Raw genomic sequence first — 14,711 nt, forward strand, 5'->3', positions numbered from 1 at the left:
CAGCCCTTGTGACTCTTGCCGGGACCACCATAGCAGCCTCCTGCCTTGTTTCCTGCTTCAGGCCTCTCCACCTCTGCTCCTTAGATTCCACCGACATGTACACCTGACCACATCACTCCCCAGCATACTCATAGATACTCACCAACTTCCCTGACCTACGTACGGATTCTTGACCAATTCATCAGCCAGGCATGAAGAGCTTTTCATGATTTGACTCCAACCTACTCCCACCTCTCCAGCCTCCTGAGCCTCTTCCCTTCATCAAGTAGCCCATGTTCTAGCCAATCCAGGCTGATCCACATTCTACAGCCACGCCCTGCGCTCTCCCACTGCCATGCCTTTGCTCAAGGCTGTGCCTTCCACCTGGAATTCCATCACTCCAGCTCCCCTGCATTCATCTTTCAAAGCCCTTCCCTTGGGCACCCTGTTCAGCCTTTGCAGCGTTCTCCAAACTGATCTGGTGAATCTTGCTCCAAACTCCCCTAGGCATCTTGCCAGTTCTTGTATAATGCTCATCTTACTCTGTGGAGCATATCTATGCTGTATTTCTCTCGCCAAGGATACTGGGTGCCCCTCAAGGGCCAGCTGGGATATATCTTAGTTTTCTCTGAATCCCCAGCACCAAGCCATGAGTGCTAAGAGAATGTGGTCTGAGTTGTCCAGTCACACAACACTGATGCTCCAGCTGGGAACAGGATGGTATGACTTGGACTCCCTTCAGGCCCACGTCGCACCTGCTGTCCCAAGCCATTGGCTTTTCCACCCAGCTGCTATCCTCAAGTAGGTTTTGGGGAGAGGGACATATTATGAAAGGTGTCAGAGTTGGGGAGTGTCTAGGATGAGACCAAGGTTCACTGTTGTGGGTTTTGGGAAATGCCAAGCTAGAGAGTGAGACCTTTATAATGTTTACTTTGAGGGCCTGGATTTGGTTAAATTCCTGCCAACTCCTCTCAATCTGTCTCAGGGCTTTCAGCAGAGCAGAACATCAGGCCATCACACTAGTGAACCCACAGTGACAGACTCCAAATCGTCCCTGATTCAAGCTTCCCCTTCTTTAGCAATAAAAGAAAGCCTCCACGTTTTAGTTGAGCTCTTGGCTGCTCAGATTAAAGGCTACACTTCGCAGGCTCCCTTGCAGCTAGGTTGAGTCATATAATTAAGTTCCAGGCAATGATATGAGAATTGTCCAGTGGCAATTTCTGGTAACTTTCCTTAAAAGGGACTTGAATCATGGCTTTTCTCCTTTCTTTTATCCCTCCCCGTTCCCTGCCCCTTTTTCTCTATTTGGATGCCTGGAATGTGGCTATTATGGCTACACCTTAGGAATGGCAGAAAGATGAGCTGGACAAAGTCTAGGACTCTGAGAAGTCTGGGGAGCTGAGCTCCATCCCATCCCTAGATTGCCTACCTGTGGACTTTTACTTGAGGGATGGATAAAACACTGCACAAATCACATTATTCTGAGTCTCTGTTACTTGTAGCGAAGCTGTGCCCTACCTGATAACCTGGGTCCTCAGCCCAGGGCTGTGAGGCCACAGACAGGGCACTGGTGCTCTCTGGTTTTGGATCCCTCATCTGTAAAATGAGGGTCCAGAGCCCTTTTATCTTGAAACCTCAGAATAAAGGTTTGAACTCCATATGGAAGCAGCTTCTTGCTAGTCAGTTTTACCATCACTGCGTATGATCATTCACTTTCATTCAACTGAACAGACACTGCATTATGGAGGTGGTCTGTCAGGGCAGTCACATCTGGTTGTGCAGGTTGTGCACCGCACTAAGCCAAGGACATTATTCACTCTCTAGTCTATGTGAACAGTGTCTCCTGGCAACTTGCACAACTATACCTGGCTGCACTGTATCTGTGGCCATACAATATGGTTCCCGTCTCAAAAAACTTAGATTCTAGTGGACAAATCATATACTCAGGCTCACATCTATTAAGGACCACCATGTGCCAGGCACCGGGCTAGGTGCTTTTCAACTAATCATACATGTATATATTTGTGTATGTGTCTATTATGCTAAAACAAACACCTGCCATAGGAGACAGAACCAGAGCTGCAAACTGAGAGGCCTACAGGCCAATTAAATGCTAACACTCGGTTGGGTTTGTTTGGTCTGTGCATTTAAATGAGCTGTCAGCATTTTAAAATAAGGAGCTTACACATTTTTTTAAAAACCCAGATTTCCAACATCTCTGGAAACATTAGGTGACGTGGCAATACCAGGTCTGCACTCTCATACTGGCAACAATTAGTGGAGCTGAAAATGGTGGGCCCTTTAGACAAACTCCCATTTGCCTCAGTCCCCACCACTCCCTTTTGTCTCTAACACAGAGGCCAAGGTCAGTTACTACATAGCACTGGCTTTGCTGTTGCTTTTAGTTCTGAAAATGTACATGGTAAGTGAAAATTTTCTTACATACACATACCTTTAAAAAGTGAGAAAGTAATAGATAAGCCAAGATGACCACATGGCTCAAGAAAACTAGCCCATCTTCCTTCCTTCATGTAGGTCACTTACATGACGTTGTGGATACTTGGTTTGCTGCCTCCCAATAGAAAGCGCTCAGTAGAGTGGCAGAGATGATGAATAGAAAGGGAGACAGAAAGGCAGGGTTCAAATTTTATCTGTAGTGATTTCTTTTTTTTTTTAGGAATGATCAGAACCAAATAAGGCAAAATTTTAACATTTGCTAAATTCAGATGATGAGAAAATAGGTATATACTGTACTCTCCTATGTGTTTAAAATGTTTCCTATTCAACATGTCAAAATCAAAAAGGAAACAGCTCAGTGTCGCCAGGGTGGAGCAGGTGTTGTGCTAGGGGTGTGAAGGTGAAAGAGTCTAAAAGGCTCCCCGAGGGAGGGGAGGAAAGGTCAAGCCTTGAAAAATGTGAGGAAGTGAGGGGGTCCAGGTCGAGGAGGTTCCCCGGCCAGAGGAGGGGTTGGGAGAGGTGGTCATGGGTCCAGAGGGCAGAGGGTAGGGTGGGGACACACAGACGCCTGGCCTGACTTGCCCTCACCCCACCAGGCCCGTCCTCAGCTCTGTGCACAGCCGGCAGTGTTTCTAAGGATGTGTGCCTATTTTTAGAGGAGAGATTTATTTCTTTCCATTTCAACTGTTTACTTCTGTCCTGGGCTTGCGATTCTGCCGGTTTGTGTTACAAAGGAGAATCACGGCCCTGTGGACCAAACTTGGCTGCTTCCTGGATGGCCAAGAGTGTCTTTGCCTTAAAGGATATGATTTGGGGCATAAGTAGGGAGGATTTTATGATCGACTGATGGGAAGCCATGTGGAGTGACAGGAAGTACCAGGTGGGCGCCTTGGCTCTGCCGCTGACTTGCTGTGTGACCTTGAACGAGTCCTTTTCCCTCTTTCCACTTCAGGGTTTCGTTGATGCTTGGATGTCTCATCAGTGAAATGGTAATAATGACACCTCACAGGATGGATATGAGGATTTGATGAAATACATAAAACACCAAATGTGTCCAGGACAGACTCCAAAATCAGGCTTTCTCTACCGGTATTGCATATGTAGATGCCTGGGGTGGGGTACTGTTAGATATTTCTAAGTGTCCTTGGAGCTCTGGGATTCTCCAATTCTGTTTTCCATATTTCGTCCTGCAATTCATGGCCCTTTGTTCTCAGAACTCTTTTTTTGAGATGGAGTCTTGCTCTGTCACCCAGCCTGGAGTGCAGTGGTGTGATCTTGGCTCACTGCAACCTCCGCCTCCCAGGTCCAAACAATTCTCCTGTCTCAGCCTCCCAAGTAGCTGGGGTTACAGTTGCATGCCACCATGCCTAGCTAATTTTTGTATTTTAAGTAGAGACAGGGTTTCTCTATGTTGGCCAGGCTGGTTTTGAACTCCTGACCTCAAGTGATCCGCCTGTCTTGGCCCCAAAAAGTGCTGAGATTACAGGCATAAGCCACTGCACCCAGCGTGTTCTCAGAACTCTTGACACATTATGGACTAAGGAAGGCAGGGTCTGTCTGAATTCTATCACTTAATAGCTGTGTGATTCTGGGAACCTATTTCTTTATCTACAGAATGACATTAAACCTCATCCTATGAGGATCAGTCTTGTAAGATCCTTGTAAATATTTTATGAAATGATGCCCATAAAATGCTTAGCATAGCACCTGGCATGTAAGAACACCTTAGCAGAGGCCAGGTGCAGTGGATCACATCTGTAATCCCAGCACTTTGGGAGGCCAAGGCGGGTGGATCACCTGAGGTCAGGAGTTCGAGACCAGCCTGGCCAACATGGTGAAACCCCATCTCTACTAAAAATAGAAAAATTAGCCGGGCATGGTGATGTAGCTGTAATTCCAGCTACTTGGGAGGCTGAGGCAGGAGAATCACCTGAATCCAGGAGGCAGAAGTCGCAATGAGCCGAGATCACACCATTGCACTCCAATCTGGGCAACAAGAGTGAAATTCCGTCTCAGAAAAAAAAAAAAAAAAAAAAGCCGGGCACGGTGGCTCACGCCTGTAATCCCAGCATTTTGGGAGGCTGAAGTGGGTGGAGCACAAGGTCAGGAGATCGAGACCATCCTGGCTAACACAGTGAAACCCCGTCTCTACTAAAAATACAAAAAAAAATTAGCCAGGTGTGGTGGCGGGAGCCTGTAGTCCCAGCTACTTGGGAGGCTGAGGCAGGAGAATGGCGTGGACCCAGGAGGCAGAGCTTGCAGTGAGCCGAGATCATGCCACTGCACTCCAGCCTGGGTGACGGAGCGAGACTCCATCTCAAAAAAAAAAAAAAAACCTTAGTAGAAAATCATCATTATTATTATTATTCAGGCTCTGCAGAGGGTCTGTTGTTTTCCATTATTGTTTCTATGGTTATATTGTGTCACAGATTCCTGACAGCTGACTTTAAAATCAACTCTTAGGACCCAATTTCTTTATAAGGTTGAATTATCTCTACCATCTTCTCTCCTGCGAATATTTTGAGCCTTTACTGAGACAGTTTAAAAAATGTTCTGCCTTTCCCCAAAGCCTCATTAACAATCAATATTTACAGTTACATTCCTTGTGTTGGTGGATTCTTCTTTTCTTTAAAGATTAGTATTTATTGTGAAAATAACAACAACTTCAAAAGAAATCACGTTGGAAATAACAATTTGCACAGAATTCCCCAATCTGCTCTCCGAGTTTCCTTCTGGGCAAGTCTCAGGGGTGCTCCCAGGGGATGGTGGTTAACAGCACAGGTTACCGGGACAAGACGGTCTAGGTTGGAATCCCAGCACCGCTCAGATTGCATCCTGGGCAGGTTACTTTATATCTCTAAGCCTCGGCTTCTCCATCTTTAAAATGGGGCTAATGACCGAACCCTCCCAGAGGACTAAATGAGATAATCCACGTAGGGCTTTGCTCATGGCACACCCAGGAAGTATTGAGTGTCTATTGCTCATATGAAAACTGTACACTGCTCCCTGCAGAAGTCACGATGACTTGTCATTCTCAAAACCTCTCTCTGTGTTGCCCCCACTGCCTGGTACAAAGGCAATCTGAACTGAGAGGCTGGCTCCGCTTCAGAGCAGCATCCACTTAACTCCAGAGAGACGAGAAAGGGCAGATCCTCTGGGGAATCAGTCAACAGCGGATACTTTTAGCACATGAAGCATTCCTTTCCCGAGGGAGTCCAAGTGCAACAATCTCATGATAAGCTCGAGTTTTTCCAGAGTGAGAGATAGAAAGTTTTGGGGACTTTTTTTTTTTTTTTTTAATGTGCACAAGTTTGGAATCCTCTGCTGCAAACAGAGCTGCTTTCCAAGTCCTCGTACTCCATTCTGTCACATGACACTGGGGCTTAACAATTGCATAACCAGAAACGTCACCCCTTGAAGTGTTTGTTGAATTCAGGTACTAAGATAGCCAGGAATGGTTCAAAGAAATCATATGTGTTTAGAGCTGGAGGGGGCTTCCAAGGCCATCTAGGCTGACTGCACCCGTTTTACAGACAGGAAAACTGAGATCCAAAGAAGGAAAATCACGTGCCCAAGTCCTGAGCAGAGCCAGGACTGGAACCTGGACTTCTGCACCTCAGGCTCTTTCCCAGAAAAAAGAGGGATGACTTTCCTACAGCACCCCCCAACCACAAAACCAGAGCACATCTGCAGCCGAAACTCTCTCCCTGAACACTCCCATGAGGCCTTGGAGTGGTATGGCTAAGTCGTGGACTCCAGACCCACACATAGTGGCTCTGCCATCGCCTAGCTGTGGGACTTTGGACAAGTTACTTCACCTCTCAGTTTCCTCATCTGTAAAATGGGGATGATAACAGGGCCTGCCTCCTAGGATTATGATGATGGTGAAATGAGTTAATATTTTCAAATTCCTTAGAACAGCACCTACTCATAGTGAGTGCCATCTAAGCACTCATTAAACAAAAATAAAAACAGGAGGAATATGGACTATAATACAGAGGGCAGTGGCCTAGGTGCCAAGGAACCAGGGTTCTGATCTGGTTCTGCTTGGATGTGTGACCTAGAGCAAGTTCTTTCCCCTCTCTGGGCTCTGCTCCTGCTCTGAAGCCGTGGGAGGGGCGGACACCTGCTGGCCGGCTAGGAGTCTCTCATTGTCTGCATATCTTTGGCCTCTCCCTGTGCTGTGATTTCAGAGCATGGGCCAACGGAGGGTGAAACTAGAACTGGAATGTTTGTGCTCTCCAAAAGAAGGGAGGCCCTCTTGGCCTTTTCAAAGCTCACATACTGTCTTGCAAATCAGGTAACAGAGCTGATCTTAATGAAGGGGCCGATTGTGTGGCTGGGACAGAAACTCACTGGCCTCCATTATCTCCTATCCTCTCTCTGGTTTCTCTTCTCTTTTCTTTGAACTGAGAGAGAAAGGGGTCTTTGAAAATGCCAACTGGGAAACCACAGTGGTGTGAGAATCTCAGGTCTCAGATGGCCCATGCCTGCTCCCACGCCCCTGTGCTCAATTACTTTTCTCCTGCCAGAGCGGGAGGTGCACACACTCTGGAGCCTGTTTGAAATCTGAGTCTCCATGCCTACCAGGGTCCTGCAACCCTCAGCAAGCCGAGCCCCAGGTGCCCTGTCCCTCCAGTAGCACAAGTGGAGTGTCCCTTCCCTGCTAATCACCTGGGCAGGAGAGCTGGCTGTGTGAGAGCTGCAGGGCCCTGGGTATTTGCTGCTGAGGTTGGATGCTCTGATATGTGGGGTGGCAGACCTGCGGGAGCTCTTTGCCAGTTTGGGGGTGAAACGGAACGCAGTTGCTGATGGATGCACTCTGGGTTCTGAGAGGCCTCCTCCATCTGTCCCCCTCCACTCCCAGGTCTGTCGCTTGGCTCTGACTCTTGTCATCACCTGCCTTATTTGCAGCCACAGCCTGACCTAACCTCATCTCCATGCAGCAGCTCAGGGCAACTCAAACAGCCCAAAAGGCCTGCAGGGCCCTCAGGTGCACTTCTCCCTGGGAATGGCAAAGATTCCCCTGCGGGAGCACCTCCCACCTCTCACCCATCTCCCTGACACCCCTCCAGTCCATTTGTCCCCAGCATCAGCTCCCAAAACCAATGAACCTTCTGAGTCTCTGACCCTTAAGGGCTCCCTGAACCCACTGAGCAAAGTCTAAACCCTTCAGTCGGCCTTGCCACCTCCTCTTCCCCGCATTATCTATCCCAACCCCCGTTTCTAGTCGCATCTGACCCTCCACAGAAACCACACTAAGATTCCCATCCCCAATTCCTTCCCTGCACAACACTCTCCTTGCAGCCTTTCTCAAGGCCCTCACTCGGCATGGAATTAGAAAAATCCAGGGCTCAGTTCCAGTATCACCTGCTCTGTGATGCCTCCCACCAGTAAGAGTTAATCTCCTGGCACAGCTTCCTATCTGCTCCATGTCGAGCCCAGTGTATTATGCCTGTGTCCCCACCAGCCTGTGCTCCTGAAAGGCAGAGTCCCAGCCAGGCTCCCCTGTTGGTGCCCAGCACAGTGCCTGGTGCTTGGCAGGTAACTGAGTCACATTTATTGAGTTAACTGGAAGTGGCTACATGCCTCTTTTGTTCTCCCTTTATAAAGTTGTTTGTTCTTGGAATTCTGTGTGACAGTGATCTAGGATAGAATTAGAACAGAAGAATTTTACAGCTTGATTTTTTCTTGCCTACATGGCTTGTTTTTACTGAAACACAGGCTAATGGGGAGAGATGATGCGGGGGAAGAAAGAAATGCAAGGCTCTTTCCACCAATGCTGACTTTTGATCAACTTGAGCAGCCTCATCAGCAAACCATCTTCTCGTGGCAGGCAGGGGAAGGTCGCAAATATCAGGAAGAGGAGGACACACTGTTGGAGGGATGTGTAATTCTGTAGAGCGTGGGACCCAAGAGCCCTAGGCAGGGATTCTGAGTTATCTGAAATGAAGCCACTTAATCACACCTGGGTATAAGACCAGATTATAAGTCAGGTTAGCTTAACCCTGAAAATGACCAACCAATTCTGTTATTCCATGGCTGGAGACTTTGAGGTCTAGGAAGGATGGTAGCTTGGTCCAAGGTCACATGGAGTGGAAGAGACAGGGCTGGGATTGGAAGCGAAACACCTAACTTCTAGTCCTGCATTTTTCCATCTGAACTGTGCTCCCTGGATGTTAGCAGTGACCATCTGTGGGTGAGTGAGACTGACGTGTTGTTTTCTTTATGGATCACTATCAAACCAGAGTTGAGCAATGGCTGGTTTAAACAAAGGGTGTGATACCTTCCATTTTTAATTTAAAATATATAACATGGAACATTTACTCAGCTCAGTACCTTTCATTGTCTACCTTCTCTGTGCTGGTCGCTGACCTGGGTGCCTGGGATGTAGCTGTAGGATAAAGACCCCTGTCTAGGAGGCCACCTACAAACCCCTCTATGTCCATGCTCACAGTTCTGGTGTGACTTGCTAAACCACATACACAACCAAAGAGACTTTTGACTCTTGATACTGTGTACCCTGACTGCAGGGATGAATTCTGAGCACTTCTAAATCTGCCAACTATAAAATGCAATGATAAAACATCAAACGTTAAATGAGAAGGATTCTTCTGGGCCTTTATTTCTCAGCTCATTCATTCCATGACACATGTTCTCCACCATCCTGAAGCTGCTGGCTTGATACAATGGGGTAATGGCCTTTTGAAGACTCAGTTACAGTGCCAGCTAGGTGGCCACACCTTACAGGCTGAGGCAACATTCTGCAGAAGGCTGTATATGCTCTGAATCAGTGGGCAATTGCTGATGCCATTTCTCCCATAGCTAGGATTCATGGGTCAGGGAATCAAGGTTGGAAATAGGAGTGGCACCCCTCACCATTACTCCTAGTGACCCACTAGCAAAACTTTTGTTCAGGCCACTTTGGGCTCTTCATGACTCTGAATCAATGAGCAAAGAAGGGAGTTACTGGGCTGGCTGGGGTGACAGACACTGACTGCCAAGGAGAAATTGGATAGCTATTGCACAAAGGAGGAAAGAAAGTATATGTCTGGATACAGGAGAGCCTTTAGGGCATTTTTTAGTATTACCATGCCCTGTGATTAAGGTCAATAGAAAAACTACAACAAACTAACCCAGGCAGGACTACTAATGGCCTAGGCCTTTCAAAAATGAAAGCTTAGGTCACCCCATCGGGTAAAGAACCACAACCAGCTGAGGTGCTTGCTAAAGACAAAGAATGGGTAATGAAACAGGGTAGTTATAAATACCAGCTACAACTACCTGAGTAGTTATAGAAATGAAGTCATGAGTACTCCCTCCTTATTTTATGAACACTTGTATTGTGTGTGTGAGTGTGTGTAGCAAATATCTTTGCTTTTTCCCTCTTTTATTCCCTTATCATGTAACACAAGATTGTTTGATACCGACTTTACTGCTATTGATTGTATTGGCTTTGTATAATAGGATTTAAGTATCGTTAATTTTACATTATAATATTTAAGTTACAGGACAGCAAGGAGAATAAATATCACTCATGGACTTTACCTCCTTTTCTGGGGAAGGTGATAGTGTGTTTTCCATTGTACCCAGGATAGTTGTATCACTTTAGGCAGAATTATGACATTGTTACTGTCTTTATTTGGAAATTAAGTATGGTTTAAAGAGATGTATATGTGTGCCAAGTTGACAAGGGGTACACTATGATGGTTAATTTTGGGTGCCAACTTGACTTGGCCATGGGATGCTCAGACATTTGGTCAAACATTATTCTGGGTGTGTCTGTGAGGGTGTTTCTGGATGAGACTAATATTTGATTCAGTAGACTGAGTAACACAGATTGTTCCCCCTGATATGGCGGCAGGGGGGCATCCAATCAGTTGAAGACATGAGTAGGGAAAAAAAGCTGACCCTCCTCCAAGTAGGCGGGAATTTCCTCCTGCCTGACTGCCTTGAGCTGGGACACTGGCTTTTTTCTGCCTTCGGATTCAAACTAAAACATCTTTTCCCAGACCCAACTCTTCCTGGGCCTTTGATGCTGCTGGTTATTTGTATTTGTATTCGAACTATACCATTGGCTTTCCTGGGTCTCCACCTTAGCAACTGCAGATCTTGCTGGTCTCTATAGCCTTGTGAGCTAACGCCTTATAACAAATCTTTCTCTCCCCTTCTCTCTCTGTCTCTACACACACACACACACACACACACACACACACCCTATTGGTTCTCTCTTTCTCTTGAGAACCCTAATACAACACATTAAAAGAAAAATCCGCAAAGGCAAAGTTATTCTAATGTCATTGCCATGGAAGGAAAAAGGAAGTGGTGGCTGTAGGAAGCATCCATCTGTCCCTCCCCAGGTCCCCTCGCTAGTGACAATGTGCTTCCCTTTAGCACCTACTCACATCAGGGTCCAGCTCATCCAGCTCATTTTCCAGGGTCCTGAGCTCTTCCTCTGTTAGGGCTCCAAGGATTTCATCTTCATCCAGGTCACGGTATTTCTCTAGTTCTCGTCTGTACGACATCGTGGAAGAACTTGTCTGTGTCTCCTGAGTTTCTCTGCTGATTAATACCTATCAGAAAGACAAGAATCTTAGAAAGACCCATCTCAGATTTGCTCTCTCAGAGCAAATGGAGGCTCGGCTCGTCATTCACACAGTGGCCTGGGTACATTTTATGAATCGCCAGGATAATCATTACTATGGTGGAATACTACACTAAGTTTGGCTAATTCTCTAATAAAACTGTGCAAGGTAAAGTCCTGAGAGCATGTAAGTTAATGAATTGTAATTGGTTATAATTGGCATGGACATTAATTACAAGTAAATGGGCAATTATAAATGGCTTATGAGTGCCTGAAAACAATGTTATTCTTCGAGGAGTTCAAATACTTTTCTGTATAACTCTCCACCCTTCACCCTACACCCCAGAGGGAATCATGAACGTTGGAAACTCTGCCAAAACTGAGTTTAAAAGGGGCAGGGGAGTATCGGTGGTTAATTGAGCACCTACTGCATACAGGCGCCTCACCTACACCATCTCATTCAATCCTTACAAAAAGTAGTTGATAGAAATAGCTAACTTTTACTACTGCATATCAAGCTGTGTGTTAAGTACTGCACAAGGACTTTCTCATTTAACCTGTGAGGTAGGTATTTACTGTTCTCCCCATTTTATAGAGAAGGACTTAGAGAGATTAAGTGACTTACCCAAACAACGCTACTAGGAAGCAGCAGATCCACATTTAAACTCAGGTCTGCTGGCTATAGACCTTCTCTGTGGAGTCACCCAATGGCGTGGCCAGGGGATTGCCTAGTCCAGAGCCCCCATTTCCCCCCACAGGGAGCCAGTTCAGAGGGAAGAACTGGTTTGCCAGCAGGACCCTGGGGACCAGGGTTCACCTCTGCTGCTTCCCAGACTGCTGTCTCTTGCTGGAGAAGCCTACTGTTCATTTCCCATTTCACAGATGACACCCAGCACCTGTGTTTGGACCCTGTCTCTGCTACTTCCCATAACCATGACATTTTCAGACCTGTTAACTCATCTGAGCCTCTCCACACACCCTTTATTTCCCCCCTTTTTTATACCTTGAAGATCTTCTTGGATACTAATAGGTCTTTTAATTAAAACATTTTTATTAGTGAAAAAACTAAGGGATGGCCTAGGGCTTGACTCAGGACCCCTGACGTCAGTCCGAGGGTGCTCTCTACTCCACCACACTGCCTCCGCTGAGCTAGAAGGGACGGCAGGACCTCGAGCTCTATTGTCCTCCAGCTTGGCTAAATGTAGTACTGTGCATAGAATCAGTGTGAGGAGTTATATTGTGTCTCCTAAAAACTCATATATAAGGCTGGGTGCGGTGGCTCATGCCTGTAATCTTAGCACTTTGGGAGGCTGAGGTGAGAGGACTGCTTGAGCCCAGGAGTTTGGGACCAGCCTGGGGAACACAGTGAGATACCGCCTCTACAAAAAATACAAAAATTAGCTGGGTGTGGTGGTGCAGCACCTATAGTCCCAGCTACTCAGAAGGCTGAGGTGGGAGCATCGCTTTAGCCCAGGAGGTCGAGGCTGCAGTGAGCCATGTTCCTGCCACTGCATTCCAGCCTGGGTGACGGAGTGAGATCCAGTCTCAAAGAAGTAAATAAATAAATAAAATACAAATAAAAGTTCATATGTTGAAGTTCTAACCCCCAGTATCTCGGTAACCTAGTATCACATTGCAAGTTAGAATGTGACCTTACCTGGAAATATGGTCATTGCAGATGTAAGTAGTTAAGTTTGGACAAGGTCTTACTGGATAGAATGGGCCCCTAATCCAATATATTTTACCTGGGATCCTTATAAACGGGAAATTTGGACACAGATATAGCACACTAAGAGAATATCATGTGACGATAAAGGCAGAGATTGGGGTGATGCTACTACAAGCCAAGGAAAGCCAAAGATTGCCAGCAAGCCACCAGAAGCCAGCCCCAGAAGGAAACCACCCTGTGGACACCTTGATCTCAGATTTCTAGCCTCCAACACCGTATGACAGTAAGTTTCTGTTATTTAAGCCACCCTGTGTGTGGAACTGTGTTACAGCAGCCCAGGCAAACTTACGTAACAGATATGACCTTCTTCACAGCAATGTACGTATTTAGACCTCCATGCAAGCCAACTAACCAACCCACCCATGGCTCATCTGTGAAATGATGATGGAATTTTCTAGAGTACAGAAAAATGAAAACTAGGAAAGGACAGTCAACCAATCGATCCAAAAGCTGGGAATAGTTGTTAATTAAAAATAATTAAAGTCATCTAAAATAAATGAAAACCAAAGTTCACTAAGCTAACAGAAAAAGTCTCTGTCTCAGAAAGCAGAGAGCACATTTTATCAGTGTAAGCCTGTGCATGTGTGGGCCTATTTGCAGGAGAAATCCAAGTATACGACAGCTGGCTTGATAAGAAGGACTTGCTTCCCAAATACAGAAACCCCAGTGCCATCCTTTTCTCTAAGAATGGCTCAGCTTGGCCTAACGTCCTCCTTTGACCAGGCCCCAAGAATGCAATGCTCAGACCATAAATGGCCCCCTATCACTTGGTCCATTTCTATTACTTCCAAAGAAAGCACAACCAGCTGACAGTGCTCTGGTATCGATGAAAAAACCTTCCTGAAGGCCCTCAGAAAACAGCCTAATTTGGCTTTTCCTAAGTGAAGCCAGGATGAGGAGAGGATCCATGATCTCTGTGCTGAGGCCAAGAGGGACTCCAGTGAAGGGCTTGGAGTCTTCCAGAACCAACTCACAGAGATGTCCAGAACTGCCTTAAAACTAGCATCTCTTAGAGGGGCTGCAAACACAAGCTTTTGGTGCTCAAACGGGTTTTGGGTTATATGAAGTTCCCTAGGACTCTGGACTGCAGGACTTCTCAAAAATGTTGGTATGTGGGTATACAATGGAGTCTCCAAGAGGAATAGGTTGCAAGCAGAATTCCCCCAGTCTTTTTTATCATAAAAGCACGTCTCTGAGAAACTGCACCCAGAAATGGAATCTCACAAAACCAAGTTTGGAAAACACACTTTTTGCCTCACCTCTGAGTCACATCAGAACCATACAAGAAGGGACACAAGGACAGGACCAGCTGGGACACACTTCTGGGGAACATCAGACAGGCTGGGAACCCTGGGTGCTTCTCATACTTGTTACCTCTTCCAGCTGCCTCATTTTCTAGATGCTTTATAGTAAAAGCCTTAGAAAAAGAGTCATGGACAGACCCTGGAGAATGGACCAGCCAGGCCGACGGAGCAGGAGAGAAAGAAATCCTTTATCAAAGCCAGCTTGGGGAAAAGGGGCTGGGAAAAGAGCCAGAAAGGAAAGGAGGTGGCAACTATGAGGACTGCTGAAGGAGGGATATGTGGTGGGGCATTAGGCCTCTCCTAGAGATGCCACCCCGAGGGGTGCAAATCATGAAATTTCCTCAAGAAGTCTCCTCTTACTGCACCCAGGAAAGTTAATGCACCATGTACACACCCCAAGGTGCTGTTGATTTCTAAAATCGTATTTCACAGGATTTAAAAAGCCCTTTCTAATGTCAACAGTCCTGTGAATATTATGGAGCGATGAGGCACAACATGAAATAAACTGAGAAGAACCAAAAACTCTAAGGTAAACTATGAAGCTGTCAGTTTCAAGCCACACTCATCGAGTTGGCTCACTAGGATGGTTGCTACGAAGCAGGATTCTCCTCCTGTGGTTGAGGAAATGGGAGTACTGGAGGTAGGGAAGAGACAGGGT

General features: G+C 46.4%; 1 protein-coding gene across 4 annotated transcripts in view; it reads right to left on the reverse strand.

Moving 5' to 3' along the window:
• Positions 1-14,711, reverse strand: part of TMOD1 (tropomodulin 1) — a 121,117-nt gene that overhangs the window by 88,393 nt on the left and 18,013 nt on the right. For all 4 annotated transcript variants that reach the window (XM_055271754.2, XM_055271753.2, XM_063636192.1 and 1 more), the window contains exon 2: positions 10,842-11,009. In XM_055271754.2, coding sequence (XP_055127729.1) covers positions 10,842-10,961 — 120 coding nt within the window. In that variant the 5' untranslated portion in view covers positions 10,962-11,009. The remainder of the gene's footprint in view (positions 1-10,841; positions 11,010-14,711) is intronic.

Source organism: Symphalangus syndactylus, chromosome 3, assembly GCF_028878055.3.
Source record: "Symphalangus syndactylus isolate Jambi chromosome 3, NHGRI_mSymSyn1-v2.1_pri, whole genome shotgun sequence".
Lineage (NCBI taxonomy): Eukaryota > Metazoa > Chordata > Mammalia > Primates > Hylobatidae > Symphalangus > Symphalangus syndactylus.